Here is a 23,321-nt window from a genome sequence, read left to right on the forward strand (position 1 = left end):
GGGGTTCTGACACACAATAAATTAATTTGCTAAGGGCTATTGGTTATGTAAAATTTCAATTGTATATACTTCACAATTAATATTATATAATAACGGTTTGGGGGTATTATTTACTACAGCTCTTATAGACTTATTTCAAAGTCTTGAAATTTCTTCTGCTAACACGTTCCCGTTATTAAAATTCCTCTTAATAACTGGTGCGTTATTATGAATATGAACTTGGGGCGATTGCCAGATTAGATAATAAAGTTTATTAAACAACTAGAATTAAGAGTTTATCATCACAAGAAAACCTTTAAAGGTGAATCTAAAACTGGACAAAAAGGTAGCTTACAACTGGGCCTGATATGTTTGTTGTATACGAAAACACATAAGAAAAAACAGGAATACGAAAATCTCCTATGCAGAGATAAACATCTAATTGGAAGATTAAACTCACCCTCAGACCAAGCAAAATCACTGCATGGTAACTAAATTTATTACGACTTTCAAAACCTCTAAATTATGCAAAGACTGTAAACAGCGTTTCATAATGTAATACCACTAATCACAGAAGCTACTCCAGTCACGCACATGAAAACTTGGATATGACCAAAATATTGGTGAAGTCCCGAAGTCCCACAATGATTTAAATCAATTTTGAAGGTATACATAGCTTCTTTTGTTGTGTGCGTAACTGGCAAGCTATAATAATAAATGGAAATGACTTGGTAGAAAAATGTCAAAATTTGAGGCCCCTTTGTCTCCTGAGGCTCCACCCAAACTGCCCTCCTGGTCCCCCCTCAGGTAGGGCCACTGCCTCATTTTGAGGCAGTGGCACTGAAATGTTGTTTGTGGGTACAAAGTTTTCATTATCAGAACTGTAAGTGTCCCTGTCAATATGTTCACTCTCTAATGGCTGAGGCGTTTTTTCTACGAGAAATAATGTTATTGGCTTTAAACTCTTTGCTGCTGCTGCACTTTGTTTTTTTTCTGTCTCTTTTATCACTTTCCAATCTTCGCTTCATTTTTATAGAGGGGTTCTTTTAAAACACAGTAACACACAATAAATTAATACGCTAAGGGCTATCGGTTATGTAAAATTTCAATTGTATATACTTCACAATTAATATTATATAACAACAGTTCTGTGGTGTTATTTACTACAGCTCTTATAGCTTTATTTCAAAGTCTTGAAATTTCATCTGCTAATATGTTCCCGTTATTAAATTTCTCTAATAACTGGTGTATTGTTAAGAATATGATCACGCGGTGATTGCAAGATTAGAAATAAAGTTTATTAAACAGCTAGAATTAAAAGTTTAACAACACAAGAAAACCTTTAAAGGTGAATCTAAAACTGGATGAAAAGGTAGCTTACAACTGAGCCTGATGTTTGTTGTATACGAAGGACACGTAAAAAACCCCAGGAATGCGAAAATCTCTTATGCAGATATAAACATCTAATTGAAAGATTATACTCACCCTCAGACCAAGCAAAATCACTTTATAGTAATGGAATTAATTGCGACTTTCAAAACCTCTAAATTATGCAAAGACTGTAAACAGTGTTTCAAAATGTAGAATCGCTAATCACAGAAGCTACTCCAGTCTCCAGTCATGCACATGAAAACTTGGATGTGATCAAAAAAATTGGTAAAGGCCCGAAGTTCCTCAATGATTTAAATCAATTTTTGAAGGTATATATAACTTCTTTTGCTGTCTGTGTTATAACTGCAAGGTATATAATAAATGGAAATGACTTGATAAAAAAATGTGAAAATTTGAGGCCCCTTTATCTCCTGAGGCCTTGGCCAAATGGCCTCTGTGGTCACCCCCTCTGGTAGGGTCTGATTGAAGGATCCAGCATTCTGCGATTTCAAGAACTCTGGCCTCTTTAGTCCCTCAAGTGATGGATGCCAAAATAGCTTTTTGTCTGATTATAATTTCTAAAGTTCAATGACCCTATTTAGTAAGGGTAATTCCTGCACACATCTATAACTGTTGGTACATACTCTGTACATGCTCTATGTAATAAGCTTCAGAACCGGTCTTCCACCCATTTGTGTCTGATATCTTTATGACAGCTTTCAGATACAGATCTAGATAGTTGTCTTGGGAGGGAAGGGGAGGACGACATCATACATCTTAGGCTTGATAAGAATTGCTGACCCTTAGTTGTGAATCACCAATGGGCCTCTATGTCATAGTTTGACAGAATGATTCCCAAAATTATCACAATACTATAGTTCATTTTCATGAGATTTTTAGACCTTTGCTCTTTTTGCTTTTATCAGAATGTGACTTTTACTACAGTCCAACGAAAATACTTCAATGAAACAAAAGGATTGGAATATATAGAACAGTTGTGTACATCTGAATTTAGCACTGTGCTAATGGAGGTTCAGTCCAAGTATGTTTAAGATAAGTGAAAAAGAAATAGTGTTTCCAGATAAAAGGTTTTAACAATTTGTACAGATGTAATACACTGGCTAGTGGCTTCTCGTTAATTGGTACACTCACCTGTGAAATTCAGGATTTGTAAATGTAGTTGCCTTTTTATTTTTCACTCAGAGATTTCTGATATGTTCTTTAATAATGATGCATCAATTTTTAATTGCTTCTTGAAACCCTGATGTTCCACTGTTTATAGACACTCCTATCAACCTTTCTTTAAGAGCTTGTCAGTTCCTTGTGTTTGCTAGAGGAAGTTACTAGAAAGCAACACTGAAAACTTGATCAGTTGGATTCACATTTCAGTAAAGCATTTCTAAAATTGCACTGCCAGACTCACACATGCACAATATCCAAGATTATGTGCATGTACAGACACAGGCATGTTTGACTTAATGCTAGAGATATAACAGTGTAGTCGATTAAATGATTAACCGATAAGCAAAAGCTTATCAGTTAATGCTGTTGACTACATGATCCCCTCCCCCAGTAAACTTTTTAGAAGCTTGGCAACCTGGCTGGTGCTGGGTCTGGAAGCCATCCCTGCTGGCAGCCTGGCTCCTTAAATACTTTTACTGCAGAACTACAGCGGGGTAGCTCCTGGGACCCCTGTGAGCCAGGACATAACCTGGCTGCCTACCTGCCCAGCTCCTAAGAGACTTTTATTGTAGAGCCTCAGCGGGGTAACTTTCGGGACCTGGCACTAGCTGGGATTGAGCTGGGATGCCTCCCCACCCAGCTCCTAAAATACTTTTTCTGCAGAGCCACAGCAGGGGTAGCTCCCAGGTCCCAGCACAAATCAGGGCTAAGTGCTTTGCAGTACTAACCCATATTGATTAATTGTATAGTCGCCAGAACGTTTGTCGACTGCTCGATTAACGAATTACACGCTTCTTAACATCCCTACTTAAAGCCCATACAAAAGTGGATCTGCGCCATTGGAAATTTGGGCCCTGATCGTACTGGTCAAACCACAGATTATCAAACCACTGCTTACAAGACACATGTGACTCTTTTACAGTTTGTATGGCTTGTGGAGTCCCCCCACCCATTCTCCATCTGTCAGAGATGGTGGGGAGCTCAGGGCTTCTGTCTTGTGGTGAGGCTATATGTTTCTGCCAGAGACGACTAGGGTGTGCTGAATTCAGGGCGCACAGTTTTTAAAGGTTCATGCCCTCAACAGTTTGAATCATGCCCCTCCTCTTACCATCAGCAATTCTGCAGCTCCCAGGTGTCAGTGAGAGGGGCTGCCAGTCCTCAGTGTTGCCCAGACTGTGGCTCTGGCCCCTCCTCTCAGAGCTGCACAGAGCATCCCTCCAGTAGCAATTTAAAAGACCATGGCTTTGGCTGTTCCAGCAGTCAGGAGTCCTGAGTACTTTTGAATCATTGGGTCCCAGGGAACTGTGTCCTTCAAACCCTTCCTCCCTCCCGGTAAATGGACCAGGTTCAAAGAGACAGAGCAGCAAAAGCAGCAGCTTTCCCAGCAGCTCCCAGCTCTTTGCTGCTGGCTCTCTTCATGGCTGAAGCTCCCAATTTGTTAGCTTTAAGAACTGTCGTGCAGGTAAGGTGTCTGGTACCACGTGACCAAGCAGATTCAGCAAACCTTGGCAAAAATCAGGGATGTGAGCATGTGACTCCACATGCTCCCCACCCACCTCACCTCTGCTTTTGGTCTAATAGGAGGGTTGTCTCGTGGATTCAGTCCCTGTGGAAGTCACCTGCTGGGTTTTGGGGCTTCATCAGGGATAGGCTGAAGTCACAAGCCCAGGGAGGTGTGCCCTGCTCTCAAATTTCTAAAGATTGTCATATATGGCATGGAAGGTCAGTAAATTTAGCCACCCCTGGTTTATATTGTGCTCCAAATCCCTAAAAGATGCGAACATGGCTACAGCATGGCATAGGGATGCTAGGAGAAACCTACTCCTTAAATGAAGTAAATGTTTTTGTGCTGCTGAGCAGAAATATTTAATCTTCAGTAAATTATTATTATTTTACAGATATTACTGTCTAGCAGCTGTTGCAGCTTTGCTAAAATATGTTGAATTTATTCAAAATTCAGTTTATGCTCCTAAGTCACTTAAGGTTCGTTTCCAGGGAAGTGAGCAAACTGCTATGATAGATTCATCATCAGCCCAAAATCTTGAATTGTTAACTAACAATAGAGATTCTCGGTAAGGTTATTTTGTTTTTAGAAATTCAAGTTTTATGCATGGTTATACATTTATAATTCACCAAGTTCTGTGGTACATTTATTTAATCATAAACAAAACATTAATTTGGCCCTATCCTGATAGCAATTATATTGTAAGTAAAACTGATTTTTAAATAATTTGAAAAAAGAAAACTGCAGCTTAATGCCAAATTCATAGTTCTAGTCTGGAATTGTTTTATGTGCATCAGGAAATCCCTAGTAATGAAGGGATTAGAAAGAAAAGGAGAAAAGATAAGAATTGTGTAAAGATGTATGGTGTTTCCATCACAGATGAACTAGTTGTCAGCAGCTATGACTTCTATAACTGACACAAATTTTGAATAATCTAGAGATTCACGGAATATGGCAGTGTTACAGAAGTAAACATTTTTGTGAAAGATATATTCTCTAAAGATACCATGTGCCCAGGGTTATCACTCCTTAGTCTTATCTCTCTTACACAAGACTGGCTTCCCAAGATCCAAAACTTTTTTCATCCCTAACTGCAGCAGTAGCAGGTAGCAGCATGAGCTGGTCATATGCAAAGTTCCACATATGCAGGCAGCCTGCTCGGGGATTTCTTTCACCAAAAGGCATTTTCCTCCTAGGAAGAAGAAAGATCTCTCTGATTCCCCTTCCAAAGTGGTGATTTTTTTTGTTTTGTTAGAATGAAGGAAGTTGTGGGCACCTCCTCTGACCACTGCTACTCCTTTAGCCATTGGGTGGGGGTTCTGGCCTCCACATTTTCTCACAGATGTCACAGTTGTCTCCAAACGGGGAGAAATGAGACTTTGGAGTATTGCTTCCCCCACATCCACCTGCTGCTGCTTCCAGATGGGCAGGAGGCGGACTCCCTTTTTTATATTATTTTTGATCAGTTTAAATATACCTCTTGTTAATGCAATTTAATATCTCTTTGTTGTGTTATGAGCTAGGGAGAACAGTAGCTCTAAATCTTTCTTCTCCATATTACTTATTATTATAAATTTATATCATGTCATCTTTTATTAATCTCCTTTCTAAATGTATTTATTACAGACTTTCAGTCTTTTTTCACATAGGATTTTTACATGGCTCAAATAATTCTCATGTCCTTTCTCACAAGCAGTCATAATGTCAGTTTCATTGGAACATGCCATTGTTTAAAAATTGAGTAGATGGATATATAAAGGGTCATCTATTTAGGGATCAATTTTAATGATCAAACTAGATGTTGAATCATTGTAAAAATCCTTGCAGCTTACAAAGATGATGGTCCCACTGTTGACGCTGGTGATTTAAATTCTTATGAAATCAGAGCTTATTTTCTTCTGTGTTTGATGGCTTTTGAAATTATTGTGCAAATATTTTTCACATAGTATATTTAAATAAAAAGCGTTAGAATTAGATCTGGGATATTGATTTTGCTCCTGTTACAATGCTTAAAATTGGCATGGTTGTGTTGGCCTGAAACATTTATTTTCCATTGAGACATTGGGTGATATTTTTTTCCCATGAAAAAAAGTGTTTATAAGTAAAGTGGAACAAATTGAAGGACTACAAGTTGAAAATAGATAAGTTAAAATAATTTCAATCTATTTACATATATTTATATTGAAAACTGTTATAAGAGACAAAAATATGCACACAGCCTGATTTTCAAAGGTCTGGGGGCCCAGAGCTTATATGAAGTCCAAGGGATTTGTGAGTGCTCAGCACTTCTGATAATCAAGCTGTGAATTGTAGGCTAGTTTAATCTGAAAACTTCATTCGGTTTTTATCAAGTTGACTTTTTTAACTTTTTTATTTTTGCTATTTTTAAAAGGAATGGTCACACTCTTTTTGGCGTTCTAAATTATACTAAAACTCCAGGTGGAAGTCGAAGACTTAGGTCTAATATCCTGGAGCCTCTGGTTGATGCTGAAACAATTAACACAAGATTGGATTGTATTCAGGAACTACTCCAGGAGGAGGAACTCTTCTTTAGTCTTCAGGCAGGTAATAGCTTGTTTTATTTTTAAAACTCTACGAATACTCAATAACATATTTTGTTTTTTTTATAATTGCTGAAAACTCATAGAATGTATTAAAATCAATATGAAACATATTTTGACTTGTCAAGTTACATTTCATAGTGGATTTCAAAAATGCTATTTTCTACCAATAGTTCATAATCTGATAGTATTTAATGTGACTTTTTTACCTCTTACCTCTTTTTTTAATCATTTTGCTAAAATTTTTATCAAATGAGGCAGACCAGCCAATAGTACTTTAGAGGAATTTTGAACTGGTTCCACTATTTAACTAAGTGCATTTTGTGTTGGAGCCATGCTTTTCAGATATATATCAGTAATATCTGTAATCTAATTTGCATACTGTTACAAATATGTAGCTTCTAATTTTTGGCTTATAAGATACAGGGAAACAGTCACACGAACACACACACATTGCTAAAGAGTACAGTTAGTTCAGCTAAGTTTGACATTAAATTTGGTAAATCTTTATTTCCTGGTTTTGGACAGCTTGTTGTGTTTTGGGCTAAATGAGCAATTACTTTTGGTCACATCAGAAACTCTTTCTAAGGCTTTCACAGCACAGAAGTGGATGACATATAGTTGTTAGAGTTACCCTTTTTAAGCTTGATATTGTACCAACAGAAAAGATGTGAATATATAAATATCACCAAATTTTGCAGGTCATTATTGTGGCTCAGACAGTATGTTTATCCTTTATGCTTGCACCGTAAACATTACAAATACACATTTTTAAAATGAAATGTTAGAAATAGTTACTGCATCACAACTACCTAAAATAGTGATGTGGCATTTTTCATTCTTTCTCTGTCTCCATCCTACCATAAACATTTCTTGAGATTTATATCCAATCCATTAAGAAGAAAGGAGGCAAAGTGTATATCACAATTGGTACAAAAACACCAGGCTGCTCACTTTGTGCTTAGTATTTTTTGCTTCCTTTCCCCTGAAATCATGGAGGATAGTTCTCCAGTTTTAACTTCATTTACGCCCACCAATTGCTGTTTCCTCTAATCTTTTCCATCCATATGCAGAATAAATTTGTACATGTACAAGACACCTATGAATATGCACCACTGATAAAAACAAAAAAACTAGCAGTGGGCCCTCTGCTAATCCGCTTGGTGGCATTTCAGTCTCTCCTGAATGGCTGCACAAGCACACAGCGTATAGGGAACACCACCATCAACCCCATTTCAGTATATCAGGAATATGCATGTGAAGATGCGGCTGAGGAAACTGTGCTTTGGCAGTTGTAGCTCAAAGATAGTGAAGTAGGTAGGGGAAGTGGATATAGTATATGCTTCCCCAGAACACTATTTGTCAACTATTGTCTCTTGGTTTTGTTATTGATCAGCTCTTTAATTTGTGGGGAGCAGTTGCTTTGTCCGACTATCCTAAAAGATAGCTGGGCCTGTCCTATTCATGGGATAGTTCAAGACAAACACCCCACGGTTGGGGTGAGGGAGTGTGGGGTGCAGGTACAGGATGGCCCGGGGACGAGATGGGACTGGTACCTGCAGCAGGGGAAGAGCCTGCCACCCTCCCACCCTCACTCACCAGTAGAAGTAGGAAATGGAGCAACCCATCCCCAGCCTACTCTGCTCCCCTGGCTTCCAGTTGCCAGGGAGGGGGCTTGGTGAAAGGTGTGGATCCACCCCCCACACTCACCAGTGGAAAGAAGTGACATGGCTGGTAGTTGGCGGAGACGAGCAGGCTGGGACTGAGTTGCTCCACTTCCTGCCATCAATGAATGTGGGGATGGGCGTGATTCCTACTGTCAGCACCAGGCCTTGCGCTAATCCCCTAGACCGCGTTGGTTGGGGGGCAGGATTGGACGGAAGTGGTGGAATGGGGTCAGGGTGGGACAGAGCAGAAGCGGGAAGTGGCAGGGTGGGGACAAGGCCTGGGGTTGATGGGAAGTTGTTTTGGTCCCTGTTCCCTCCTATCAATAGCCCTGAGGACAAGAACAATTTGATATGGGTTTAATCAGGCTGCAACTTTGTTATTAGATGTTTGGAATTACCTGTGAGATAACATTGTACAGTGTAGGTAAACTCTATGTTAATTTCATAATCGCCTAGCACGCTTTTACCCGTTCTTCCTCTTTTTTCATCCAAATCCTTCTAGCAAATCCATTGCCAGGATCTTAAAATTCATTTCTTTTATAGAAGGGTTAAGGATGGTAGGCTATAAGAATGGCAAAGTTGGCTACCTGATATACCAATCATAGCAGTCCCCAACCTCCTCCCCCATTTGTTCCTTTAATAAACACCTCTTTCTGAGTCTTTTTCCAAACCATTTGTCTGGTCACTGTCTATCTTTCCTGTTGTTTATCTGCACTGGACATCTGCCACAAGGAAGTGCATGTAAAAAGGAAGCTTCAGGTGAAGGGTTGCCTCTTATAAACTCTACATTTCTAGGGAATGAGTCAGCAACCTTTCATCTCCCAACCCCTAGCCATAAAGTACTGTTCCCTTCATTTGACCAACAAGCCAAAGACTCTGTAGCTTAAAGATACAGGGCAGTCATTCTTTTTTACTCACCTGCATATCCCAGGCTGCAGTTTGCCTGCTGATTTACTTTAGTGCTGCATCAGGCAACCATTCTTCCACTCTCCCCATTCTCAGCAGTATTAACAGAATTCTTATCGTGCAGAAGAATTTGAGAGCACTTTTCAGTCTTAATAAGCACAACTACTTTGCAATAAGAAAGAAATACTTAGTATAATTTAAGTAACTACGGAGGAAGTTAAACAGCAACTATTAAATTTAAAGAGTTAAAGATTTTTAAATTGTGAAGCCTGGATAAATTACACCCAGGAATATTAAAAGAACAGGCCAAGGAACTCTCAGAAATCATTGATGTTGGTTTTTAACTAATCTTATAACATGGAGAAGTTCTAGAGGATTGGAAAAAACCACCATTTACTAATATTTCAATATTTATAGAGAGTTCTTTTGTCTGCTTTCTTTCTGGTAATTGAAGCTGCAATACTTTGTCAAGTTTTTTCTGTGATAGGGTAAGAGAAGAAAATGGCTTCACAAACTGAAGTACTAAGTAATTTTCTGTGCCTGTTTTCTTTTGGAAATTTAAACAATTTATTTGTTGAAGATTTGTTATTGAAATTATAGCAAGTTTCAGTTTAATTTCTAATTTGTGTTTAATTTTGTTTTACAGTGATTTCAAAATTCCTGGATACTGAACAACTTCTTTCAGTTCTAGTACAAATTCCAAAGCAAGATACGGTAGGTTTATAATTGTATTTATCTCAAAATAATAATAATAATCAGTTACCTTGAGGAGGAAACAAGGCACTGTGACCATTGTGGAGAATGAATAGAAAAAGTGACTTATTTTTTCACAAATACCACTGTAGTTTTAAAATCTGCATCCTTTTACTTATTCATGTCCCATATCAACATTATTGGAGAGTAGAAGAGAGAAGCATGGAAGGGAAAATATACCTTCTTAATGTTAAATGTTGTATAATAGAAATAATTTTATTTTGCAATATACTCACGGTTTTTAATTGATTACTCACTTAACCTTGTGTTGACTGTTAGCTAGCCTTAGACTTTTCTTATGCAATATAAAGCAGTGGAAATTATCCCTTATAAATGGTCTGCAAAAATGTATTAAAAATAAATCTCTTTTAGTTTTAGTAACTAAATAAAACTCCCAAACCTCTGAAGCCAGTTGTTAGAATATTGTTCCTTTGGGTGCCAAACACAGGCTTTTACGCTAAAGCCAAGTGAAAGTCACTTACAACTGGGAAGTTCTCTTTCAGCAACCATCAGGGTACAAACTATTCATACACACAACATAGACAGCACAATTAGATGCATCAATTATTACTATTTGTTATATTACAACTCATTTTCTTCAAATATAACACGGGGGATTAAAATAAATTGAAAATTTGAAATAGCCATTCATAGCAAGCTGCTTTAGAGATAGAAGGATACAAAGAATATTTAAACAGATGTCAACATCACAGATCAGAGTAATTTCTTTTTCGAGTGATGTCCCTGTGGGTGTTCCACAGTTGGTGTCAGGCTCATTCTAGTGCCTCAGATCGGAGTCTTTTTCTAGCAGTATCTAGTTAGGCCATGCATGCACAAAAGGGGCGCGTGCTGTTCATGCCTTAGGAGTTAGTGCATACAGCTCGATTTCCCTCAGTTCCTTCTTGACTACCTTTGGTTCCAGATGGACCTCGATCCCTCTCCTTCTCTTCAGTTGTCTGTAAATAGGAATTGAATTATAATTTGTAAAAAATGTTTGGTTCTTCTTCAAGTGATGTCCACATGGGTGCTCCATTGTTGGTGTCAGGCTTATCCTGGTGCCACGGATCGGAGACTGTTATAGCAGTGTCCCGTCGGGCTGCACATGTGCGAGAGGTGCGTGGTGTTCCCACCTTTGAAGTTAGCGCACGCAGCCTGACTCCTCTCAGTTCCTTCTTTACTGCCCTTGGCTATAGATGGAGCTCCAAACACTCTCTTCCAACCACTCTCCTCCTTGAACTTGAGTTACTTCCACACTGCAATCATGTTCTTTCGAAAGTAAATTGAAAGAACAGAGGTTTTTTTTCCAACAGCAGTACTCCTCTTTCTATGAGGAAAAACGCCTTTTCCAAAAGAGCTCTTTCGGAAAAGGCATGCGTGGATGGGGTGGAGGGTTTTCTTTAGAAAGAAAAGGTCTCCAGCAAATAACACAGGTGCCCTGGTGGATACTCCGTCCATATTAATCACAACTCTATAGTTCCTGTCTCCTTCCAGTTCTTGAAGCTGCAGGCACCCAGGACAAGCCTTGTGGCAGGAAGCCATCCCAGAGAGCTTCACCTGACCGTGCAGCTCTCCCTGCTGTACAACTTGGAGGTGTGGCCAAGCAACAACCCCCCCAAGACCCCACTAGCCCTCACAGAGAGCAGCCCCAGGGCTCCCAGGACCCACCCAGGGGCAGCAAATGCTGTGCGCCCTCCTGGTCCAGGGCAGAGATCCTGTCCCTCCTGGAGCTGTAGGGGGAGGAGGCCACCCTGCAGGATCCTCACTCCCAGAGGTGGAATGCTGACATTTATGGCTGGATGGCCAAGGCTCTAGCCAAGAGGGGATACCACCCCTGCATCTTGGACCAAGTCAGGAGCAAGGTCAAGGAGCAGCGCCAAGGAAACGCCAGGGCCAGGGAGTGCAGCTCTCGCTCTGGGTAAGGACCACACTGGTGCCCATATTATGAGGAGCAGCACAGAATCCTGGGGGGTGGTGAAGCCCTTTACCCACACGTAATGTTGGACTCGGGACTTGAGACGCCTGTGGTCGCTTGGCTGGAGCTCCTTGATAAGGAGGAGGACAAACAGCAGCTGCAGGAGGAGGAAGATACAGCCAGCACAGGACCATGTAGCACTTTAAAGACTAACAAGATGGTTTATTAGATGATGAGCTTTCGTGGGCCAGACCCACTTCCTCAGATCAAAAGAAGTGGGTCTGGCCCACGAAAGCTCATCATCTAATAAACCATCTTGTTAGTCTTTAAAGTGATACATAGTCCTGTATTTTGCTTCAGCTACACCAGACTAACACGGCTACATTTCTATTACTATTCTACAGCCAGTACAGTAATCCTCATCCTGGAGCCAGTACCCCAGGATTCTGTGCTGTGATATTGTAAACTTACCTGTTCCTATTAGTTTTTCTTCTGTTAAACAGTTAATAGTTAAAAAAAACAGAACTGTTCTTTTACTTCAGCATGTGTATAGCTAGTTGAATAACAACTTACTACCGTGCAGTGGCAAGTTGTGGTGAGCTACAAACTGCTCCTCCCTTCTCCCCCGAAAAAAGAGAGCTTTTACTTATAAATAAGTCACAGCAGCACCAGACAAATTGCTGGGCTCTCCCAGCTTCAAAAACTGTGAGAAATACCAGGACTCTGTCAGCCTTAGTGAATGCATATGCTGTCTGGGAGAGACGCATGCTTCACAAAAATGCGTTCATTGTCACAATTTGACAGCAAGAGCTCGCAAGAGTAGAGAGTTCAGAATGCACTTGCTGTCCTTTGATAAAGCCCTAGATCCGCATAATGGGGGCAATAAGGACTTGGACACAACTTCCATTCTGGGGAACCTCTTAGGCCCTTCACTGCAAAAAGTGCTTTAAAAAATGAAGCCCACTCCCTCCCATCACTAATTAGTAAGGTAACTGAACCAGGCACCTTGGGCATTGAAAAATCACAAGCCTCCTCACTAACAGGCTAAATAATGCGCTCTAAACAGTCTGTGAAACCGACTTCCCAGCCATCATAAAGGGCACCTACTAAGGCCCCCAAATCAACAAAGGCACTGCCTGCACCCATGGTGCCAACGGCTCTAGTGCTATCACTGGCACCCTGCGAGCCTCCAGCACGGCTTTCATCTCCGGCGCCAAGAAAAGATAGGACAAATTCCAACTGCCCTCTCATGGTGCATACTAACCCCAGATCTCACAGGGTTCCAGTGGCACCAAAGCCTCCACTGCCAGCACCAACAGACTTGGCACCATGGTGGAAAGCATCAAGCTGCCACAGTTCCCGAATATGCAGTAAAACACATGCTCCATCAATAACTGACAAGAGAATGAGAACCAGATCCCTGGGTGAGTCAACACGGCACTGCTCTTGCTCCTCCTTATCAATGAGAGGCTCTCCGCCCTCCCCACGCTCACCTACTTTATCACAACTCAGTGCCTACCAGGGGGATACAAGGAGTGTGTTCTCACAACACTCATCCCCAGAGAGAGCACATGCATCATATGGGACATACAGGCTACGACACTATTAATACACCCCATGGCACCCGGACTGGCATTACTATCCTCAGTATCATAGCTGCTGGTCCCCCTATTGTTATTGGGCACCACAACACAATTCCACTGCCCCTCCCACACCCAAATGAGATCACTGTCTTCTACATACTCTGATCCATCACACTCTACAACAGAGAGCATGGACTCTGAGGAAGAGCAGATTGAGGATGAGCCAACCGTCCAACAATCAGACACGTCACCAAATGACAACTTGTTTTCTGGACTTGATGAAGCGGTTATCCCATATGATTCCTTCCCTAGTGATGACCTAAAACAATTTTAGGATTTATTCAAAAGAGTGGCTGTCGGTCAGGAGGTTGTGCTATCAGAAGTACAGGAAAAGCTGCATATGCTTTTAAAGAACCTCTACCCTCTACAAAGTCCAAAATTGCACTGCCTCTAGTCGAGACAATACTTGAAGCAGCGGACAAAGTATGGCAAGTGTGAGCCACAGCCCCCTCAACCAACGAAAGAGCTGATAGAAAATACTTTGTTACATCAAAAGGCCTGGACTTTTTATTCTTACACCTTCATCCCAATTCCTTAGTGGTTGATGCTGCAAATCAAAGGCCTAAAAATCATCAATACAAAACAAATATACAAGATACAGACCACAAACACCTAGAGTTGTTTGGGAGGAAAATGTGCTCCTCTTCAGCCCTTCAACTTCACATAGCTAACTACACAGCCCTACTCGCTAATCACGACTTTGACAATTATGCAAAACTATGATAAGAGACCTATCCTCAAAGCCATTTCTAAAGTGGTTTACTATACCTTGTACAGCCCTGCAGATGGCCCTTAATGTCGCCAACACCATGGCAAAAGCTATGGCAATATCCATAATAATGAGATGCTTATCCCGGCTTCAAGCAGTTGAAGTTCCTAAGGACCTCCAGGCCAGGGTAGAAGACCTGCCATTCGACAAGGACAGATCATTTGCTCCAAAGACTGATGAAGCTTTGCATTCTAGCAAAGATTCATGCACCACTTTATGCACATTAGGGATGTATACTCCCCCCTACCAACGGAAACTCTATACATCCTACCAAAGACACAGGGACACAACTTTTGGCAGACAGAAGCAGCATCCACCATTTGACCAAATATCAGAGGGGTAGCCGTGTTAGTCTGAATCTGCAAAAGCGGCGAGGAGTCCTGTGGCACCTTCAGTTAGTCTATAAGGTGCCACAGGACTCCTCGCCGCATTTGACCAAAGCTACTTCCAATCACAAAACCAACAGAAAAGAGCTCCAAACACACGCTCTTCCACAACTCAGGCCTCTCGACAGCAGTTTTGAGAATTTGGTCCAGGGTCTGCCCAACCTCCCCTCCACACCAGCGCCAGGCGAGTCCAACATATGCCCTTTTTACAATCAAGGGGCAGCAATCACCATAGATCGGTGGGTTTTAAAAATTATCAGCTGCGGGTACTCTATTCCTTTTATATAGATCCCCACAACCTCCTCACCCTTTCCCTCCCCTGTCAGGGACCCTTCTCATGCAACCTTGCTCTGCAAAGAAGTTTAACACCTTCTCAACATAGAAGCTGTAGAACGGATCCCCAAACAATACCAACGGAGAGGTTTCTACTCAAACTACTTTCTCACTGAAAAGAGAACAGGGGGTTGCAGCCCTCAGCCTCCAAGATGCATACTTTCATATCACCTGAAACAGCAAAATGTATCTCTTTCATCACTCCGAGTTCACCTGGCTGCGATCATAACCTTTCATCCCTCTGATAGATGGATTCTCCATATTTTCCCACTCCATCTCTAAGGCTGTGTCTAGACTGTAGGTTTTTTTCGAAAAAAGTAGATTTTTTTCGAAAAAACTTCACCTGCGTCTAGACTACAGCCACGTTCTTTCAAAATTAAATTGAAAGAACGCAGCTTTTCTTTCGACGGTGGTACTCCTCATTTCATGAGGAATAACACCTTTTTTCAAAAGTGCTCTTTCGAAAAAAGGTGCTATGTAATGCAAACTGTGCTTTTTCGAAAGAGAGCATCCAGACTGCCTGGGTGCTCTCTTTCGAAAAAGTGGTTTGCTTTTTCGAAAGTACTGGTTGCAGTCTAGATGCTCTTTTTCAAAGAGGCTTGCAGTCTAGACGTAGCCTAAGAGGTTTTGGAGGGGTCTACAGAGCCTTCACCTACCACATACACCTGTACCTTGCACGTGGGATTTAGAACTGGTCCTCCACTCGCTCACAAAGCTACCGTTCAAGCCAATGGCAACTTCATCACTTAACTTTTTTATCACGAAAACATGGTTCCTGCTGGCAATCACTTCTGCAAAGAGGGTTAGTGAATTCCCAGCTCTCACAACCTCACCTCCATACACAACCTTTCATAAACATAGTTATTCTACAACCTCATCCCTCCTTCTTACCCAAAGTTTGTTCTGAATTTCATATCAATGAATCAATAGTCCTTCCCACTTTCTACCTGAAACTGCATTGCTCAAGGGATGAAGCCTTATCGCGCACATTGGATGTGAGGAGGGCCATTGTCTTAGACAGGACATGGTCTTTTTGACTATCACAGAGACTGCTTACATCTATAACCAAAAGGCCCAAGGGAAAACCACTTTCTTCCCAGCGCATATAAAAATTGATAACATACTGTGTTACCACCTGCTACTCATTCTAGAATAGAGTATTCCTGACAACTCCCAAAGCCCATTCCACCAGAGCAATGGCAACGTCAACTGCCTTCCTCAGGGGAGTGTTGCTCCATGAAATACATTGAGCAGCCACCTGGTCATCTAATCACATGTTCATGAAGCACTATGCAATTTCACCATGCTCAACAACGGACACCGCAATAGCTACTGCGGTCTTCTCCATGGCCTACAACAACTAGCTGAAGCCCACGTCCCATCTAATTGGTTACTGCTGCGCAGTCACCAACAGCGGAGCACCTACGGGGACATCACTTGAAGAAGAGAAGTTACTTGCTCTGTGTAGCAACAATGGTTCTTTGAGATATGTGTCCCCATGGGTGTTCCACTAACTGTCCTCCTCCCTGTTTCTTTGGGTATTGACAACTTGCTAGGAGGGCATCAAAGAAGAAACAGAGAGGAGTCGGGCTGCACATGCTAACTTCAAAGGTGGGAACAACATGCACCACTCATGCATGCATAGCCCTACTGGACACTGCTGTAAAAGTCTCTGATCCATGGCGCCAGGACAAGCCCAACATCAACATTGGAGCACTCCTGGAGACACACATCTCGAAGAACCATCGTTACTGCACAGAGTGAGTAACTTCTCTTTCTTGTTATTATAGTTAGTAATATTTGTTGTAAATAGTTAAGGCCCAGCCCTCAGGCCTCTATTTTGTTAAAAAAAAAAAAAAAGAGAGAGAAGAAAATCACCTTAGTTTAAAAAAAAAAGAGAGAGAGAGAAAGAAAGAGTGGTAACAGCAAAATGACAGGCTTCCCCAGATTTAAAAAATGTGATAAGTGCTGTGACCTTATGCCTGCTTCAGATGGCCACGGGTCTTGTATTCATTGCCTGGAGGAAGTGTGTGCATTGCCGTAGCCTCACAGCCACACTCCAGTTGACAGATTCTTCATATTTGCTCCCCCTATTTCTAAGAAATTCCTTAAAGGGCTACATAATCTTAATCAGGAAAGTGCTTAAGTAACAATACAGCTGCCTAGCCTAAATTGATAACAAAAGAATTATTCAGCATACTTAAAATATGGCCAGTACACCACAATTTTCCTGAGTGTTTTTGGATGCTAATTTAGACACACACACACCCCAAAAAAGAAGGAGAAGTTTTTCTTTGTATTCTTATCTGTGTGCCTATTTTATATGTTAAATAATAAAAACACCATGTTATAATGTTACTAACAGGTTTAAAATAACAAAGCTGTTGAATTATGCCTTTTCCCCCTTAAAAGCAAGACACTCCAGTAAGTGGTAACTGGGGTGAGGGTGGGGAATTATGGCTATTGGAACAGCTACTATGGCTTACTTTCTGCTTGCTAAGGTGATCCAAGACAATCAGATTACTTCATCTTAAGGAATATTTCTGTAAAGTACCCACTAACACTTCCATTGCACTAAGATACTTTCTGGACTGATTGCCAAGCTTCATTCTAAGAAGATAATTTAGTAACCTATAAAGGGATTTAGTTGAGTCCCATAAGCACATTTTTCTGTTTAAGACATTTCAGAATTTTTTGAAAGAAAAATTGAAAAATTCTTAAACTCTTAAATTTTGAGAACTTTAAAAATGGTATTGGGGTTCTGTTCCAACAATTTGTAGAATTATTATTTTAAAAGTAAAATAAGACTTTTTAGTAGATTTGTATAATTGAAGTTTTCATAAAATTGAAAGAAAATTACAGTTTACTATTTCCCAGCCAGGAACCTTCACTCTCATTTATATTTTTTATGAATTTTACTTTCAAACAAATAAAAGGGAAGAGTTTCCTTTGTGCCCTTGAAAATCTGCCCTACCTTCTACATAGTATTTTTCCATTTTTCAAATCTAAAGTTTTCTTCAATTTCATTTTCAGAAGCCTTCGAACTTCCAACATTGATTTAAATGCTCCACACAAAAATAAGATTTTTTTCCTCTTTATAAGGCAGCATTATTCGTACACCATAGCAGATATTCTGCTCTGTGCAAAAAAACATATATTTTAGACTTCTTGTCAGATGAAGAACTCTTTTGAAAATATTCTATTGTAATTTTAGTTTTCTCAAAATTCACTTGTTTAAAAAAAAAAACCTGCAAAATTGCAAAATGTATAGCTGATCATTAGTCATGAATTTTCCTAAATTATTTAATAGTCCATGAAAAGTACTTTGGAATATCTGTGTAAAATGCTTGCTTGTTTTAAAATACTGTATTTTAAAATACATTTCTACTGTATTTGTAAAAATTTTTCAATAGATTAAAGCTGCTGAATCAAAGATAACTAATTTAATCTATCTGAAGCATACCCTGGAACTTGTGGATCCTCTAAAGGTGAAATATATTATGTTATTTATCTATATAAAACCCAAACTACAGGTTGGACCTCCCTGTTCCGGCATTGTTGGGACCTGACCTGTCCTGAACAAAAGAAATTGCTGGACCAGGGGAGGTCTCCTGTCACTGGCCTCCAAGCTGTCAAGCTGCCCTGGCAGGCTCCCATACCTTGTCCTCGCCCCTCAATCTGACTGGGCTGCTTGCTCAGCTACTGCTGGCTCTGGCTGGGGCTCCAGTCCCGTGCAGCTGGTAGCAGCCATGGGGCTGTGGCTCTGGCCCCATGCAGCCAGGAGTAGCGGCGGGGCTCGGGCTCCAGTCCTACGCAGCCAGGAGCAGCTACAGGGCTAGGGCTCTAGCCCTGCTATGCAGCCGGGGGAAGCCATGAGGCTCCACTCCCAGACCCAGATGGGCCCAGCCTTAGCCCCGTGCAGCTGGGGGAAGCCACGGGGCTTCGGCTCCAGTTCCACACTCCTGCAGGTTGCAGTGAGGGCTATGGCCCCTGCGCTTCTGGGGGCTGTTGGAGTCTGCTGTGGGGCTCTGGCCTCAGTCCTGTACTGCCCCCAGCCAGGCTGCTGATCCTGATGTCCCATCCTACTAGTCTTCCTGTCCTTTGGATCCCGGATTCTCCGGTCCAGGAGCATCCATGTCAGACCATGAATGTTGCCAGACCAGAGAGTGCCAGAGTTTGGAAGTACATCCTGTAGTTAATCTTTGATGTCACACTCTGCAGTTCCTTATATTTTCTTTATCTCATGGAATTAAACATGATCACGGTAGTAATATTGTCTAATAATTATACAAAGGCCTCTAAATATATGCTGGTTAAAAAACATACTTGAGTTTCTAATACTGTAGGAACTGGATTGTGAATGCATGGTAAAAGCTTAATTTTATAATGATTATTTATCTTAAGTGTATGCCAGCCCTACTTGTAAGTTCTCTATACCACTACACACAAGTCTGGGTGAATCTAAAGGCATTTCAGACTGTTAAAATGATTTTAATTTAATCTATAACTATATTTTCATTTTCAATAGGCTGCTTTGAGAAGCTGCAAGACACCTCTGTTCAAGGCATACTACAATTCTCTGGAAGATAAAAGGTACTGTGATTATATTTTCTTAGCTAGAATTTCCGATTGTCTTCTCTTTTCTGAGGATGTCTGTAGGATTGTCAAGTGATGCTTCTTTAATTATTTATAGGGATAGGTCCTGTTTTTTGTGGTGTTCTCAGAAATTCTTAAGGGTACTTATTCTTCATGAAGTTTTTAGAAATTCAGTGTTTCAACTACCGCAGGAATAATTAAAAAAATATAAACAGAAAATTGGTTTTAACAATAGTTTGGTTATGAATGACAAACACAATTTAAGTTCTTACAAAAATAAATGCTCCAGTAGATATTATTGTAAAAGAAAAAAAGAATTTGAGACTACTTTGATTTCTGGGAATCACTCAAAATGACTGAGGATGAGTAGCTGTTACCTATACCTAAGCAGTGTGCAATATCTCCTGTTCTGTAAGATATTCAGTGATTTAGATCAAAGCTAGCAGTGTTGCTATGGTGTTCTGAGGTTAAAAAAAATCACGTAAGTTTTTAATGTTTACTTTGAACTCATGAGGTTTTTTGGCTTCAGTGATTGTTATTTATAATTGAAGATAATGTTGACAATGAAGTTAAAAATATGACCTAGCTTATTTCATTACTGATATAACTACTGTTGTAGGTTTGGAATCATACTTGAAAAGATTAAAACTGTCATTAATGATGATACAAGATACACAAAAGGATGCCTGAATATGAGGACTCAGAAGTGCTACGCAGTGAGGCCAAACATCAATGAATTCCTTGATATAGCTCGTAGAACATACACAGAGATTGTAGATGACATAGCAGGTATTTCATGCTTACTGACTAATAAAAATATATTGCACCTGTTACACAGAACCATAAAATAGTACAATAATATAAAGTGCTTATTTTCGAATGATGATAGGGAAAGTATTTTTATTGTAATTTGATTTTGTCATTGATTTAAAAAACTGGAAGTATATTTTAAATTAGGGTTCCATCTAGGTTTTCCAAGACACAACCTCTTTTTGGTCCTCCAACCTCTGTCCTGGCAGATTTTTGAAATGTGAAAAATGTCTGTGATTATTCCTTGCTCATCCTTTTTCCAGCCTCAGTTCTGATATAACTGCAATTCCCTGTGTGCCCTCATCGAGGTATCTGTGTTTACTGGAGAGGCTGAACAGATGTTGCTGATCAGAAAGAGCCTTCTGTCATCTGAACACAACTGCGGCATTGAACATGCCGACAGAACTACACAGTTAATAGGGTGGATGTAAAAAGAGACATTTAAATATGATTTACATTTATTTTTTAGAACATTTGTTATTTATAATTTTAGATATTCAAAGTAGAGAGAAACCGTACAGTAAAAACTGTATTTCTCTCCTCCTTCTGTTCTTCCTTCTCTGCAGCAGTGTCATCTGTTTGGGAACTTTAAATATGGTAACTCTAAAATGTACATTGAGAATTTCCATTTATAGAGAAAAACCGTAATGAAAATGAAATGACAAAAAAATATTTTGTGATTTTAAAAAGTAAAAAGATTGTTTCACTTATTATGCCACATATTCATCAAATACACTGTAATCTTTCCATTTAAAACCGACACAACTAATTCAGTCCAAAGTGTTCAAATAATAATATTTCAAATACAGTTTTGTGGTACAAACATAAATACTTTGTTTTTAATATTTTAACAGGTTTGAGTGTGTGGGTTATGATTTAACAGTGCTATTAAGAGTTGTGCGAAACTACTTTCTTGATATTATTTTAAAGCCAAAATGAATCAAAGTGATTTTGGAAGAATGCCTTTATTCTTTGAGTGTAGTATGAAGGGTAGGCTTTTCAATTGGCCCCCACAGCTTATGGTTCCTTTTCATGGGTAAATTTAAATGTTTATTATTGCAGTTAGCTAATTATAATTTCTAAACCTTTTAGTACAGGGGTTTGAGAATTTCCTGAAGTTGCTTGGCAGCCCTTTCCTGCTTCAGCGGGCTGCTCGGTGTGTGTTTTTCCAGCTAAAATGCCTAGGGCCAGTATGGCTTGATGGTTGGCAGGTATTCCTTCCTTCAGAATTTGGAGGAACACTTCCCACAAGCTGTGAAGTCTATTTCAAAACTCAGTGTTTTACATCCTCCTTATTTACTACCTCTGATCCGTTACTTAAAGCTACCCATTCCAACCATACTGTGGGGAGCTCTCCTGCATTACGCTGCATGTCCTCTAAAAGGGCTTTTAATTTGGTCCAGGATCAGGTGCATAGAACTGTGACCTGGTTAGTAAGTCCGGTTGCTGCATCATAAGTTGTTTTTGTAACGGCTACTGGGAACACTTCCACTTCTTCTTCGAGTGATGTCCCCGTGGGTGCTCCACTACAGGTGTCGGGCTCGTCCCGGCGCCGCAAACCGGAAAGTTTTGCTAGCAGTAGCCCCCTCCGGAGGACCGCGCATGTGCAGAGTGTCCCGTGGCGTTCGCGCCTTTTCTGCGTCGCGCGGTCCGACCCGCCAGTTCCTCCTAACCGTCCACGGCCACAGACGGATTTGGAACACGCTCCTCTCCTGAGGAGAAATCGCATTGATATATTTAGATATTCTTTCCCAGTTAGCCCCTTCCTACTTAGTGTTAGTCACTTATTGCTTAGATTAGTTAGTTAGTACAGGCAGTCCCCGACTTACGCGGATCCGACTTACGTTGGATCCGCACTTACGAATGGGGCTTTCTCGCCCCGGAGGTCGGGGTGAGAAAGCCCCGTTCGTAAGCTGCTCCGGTGCCCCTGGTCTGCTGGAGACCGTCTCCAGCAGACCAGGGGCACCGGGCGGGTTCCCGCGCCTCTGAGGCTTTCCCCAGCAGACCACAGGCACCCGGACTGAAGCCGCAGCCGTGGCGGGGTCCCTCGCCTCTGAGGCTTTGCCAGAGCAAAGCCTCAGAGGCACGGCACGCCGCTGCGGCTCTGCTCCCTGTGTCCCTGGTCTGCTGGGGGGGGGGGGGGCGCAGCTAGTGTGCTCCCCCCCCCCCAGCAGACCAGGCTTTTGTTTTGGACTCTGGGGCAGAGCAGCTGGGGCGCTGCCGATTGCTCCTGCAGCGCCCGCTCTGGGCACTACTGGACCAACCCGGCAGCACCCCAGCTGCTCTGCTCCAGGCGTCCCCAAGTCAGCTTCTGCTGAAACTGACCAGCGCTGACTACAGGAAGCCCCAGGCAGAGTTGCTCTGCCCCGGGCTTCCTGGAATCAGCTGCTGATCAGTTTCAGCAGCAGCTGACTTGGGGACGCCTGGGTTTCTTAAGTTGATTCTGTATGTAAGTCAGAACTGGCGGTCAGTTTCAGCAGTGTCTGAATCTGGACGCCAGTTCCGACTTACATACAGATTCAACTTAACAAACCTACAGTCCCTATCTTGTACGTAACCCGGGGACTGCCTGTACTTGATAGTTTTAAAAAATATATATATATATATATATATATATTATATATATTTCCTCTCCCGTTATAAACTCTGAGGCACACTCCGGCGAGCCCCTCAAGTTGATCTTTCCCCGGAGACCTCCTCAGCAGACATGCCCGGCTCTCCGGGATTTAAGAAATGTGCTTCGTGTGGAGAGGCCATGCCCATCTCTGACGGCCACTCCCGTTGCATTCGCTGCCTAGGAGAGGGCCACATCCCCCAGAAATGTGATCACTGTGCCAAGTTAACTGCACGCACAAGGCGCGACAGAGAAATGCGCCTGAAAATGCTGCTTTTCAATAAGGCCCTCCAGCCCCCGTCAGCAACAGAACGAGAGGATCCGGGTGTGCAGAA

General features: G+C 41.3%; 1 protein-coding gene across 1 annotated transcript in view; it reads left to right on the forward strand.

Annotated features, from left to right (window-relative positions):
- The window catches only part of MSH4 (mutS homolog 4), a 116,282-nt gene that overhangs the window by 45,071 nt on the left and 47,890 nt on the right, over positions 1 to 23,321 (forward strand). The window contains exons 5-11 of the mRNA XM_075936277.2: positions 2,277 to 2,392; positions 4,431 to 4,604; positions 6,429 to 6,601; positions 9,817 to 9,884; positions 18,380 to 18,454; positions 19,495 to 19,559; positions 20,182 to 20,351. Coding sequence (XP_075792392.2) covers positions 2,277 to 2,392; positions 4,431 to 4,604; positions 6,429 to 6,601; positions 9,817 to 9,884; positions 18,380 to 18,454; positions 19,495 to 19,559; positions 20,182 to 20,351 — 841 coding nt within the window. The remainder of the gene's footprint in view (positions 1 to 2,276; positions 2,393 to 4,430; positions 4,605 to 6,428; positions 6,602 to 9,816; positions 9,885 to 18,379; positions 18,455 to 19,494; positions 19,560 to 20,181; positions 20,352 to 23,321) is intronic.

The sequence above is a fragment of the Pelodiscus sinensis genome, chromosome 9 (genome assembly GCF_052426305.1).
Source record: "Pelodiscus sinensis isolate ZL-2025 chromosome 9, ASM5242630v1, whole genome shotgun sequence".
In the NCBI taxonomy this organism is placed as follows: domain Eukaryota; kingdom Metazoa; phylum Chordata; order Testudines; family Trionychidae; genus Pelodiscus; species Pelodiscus sinensis.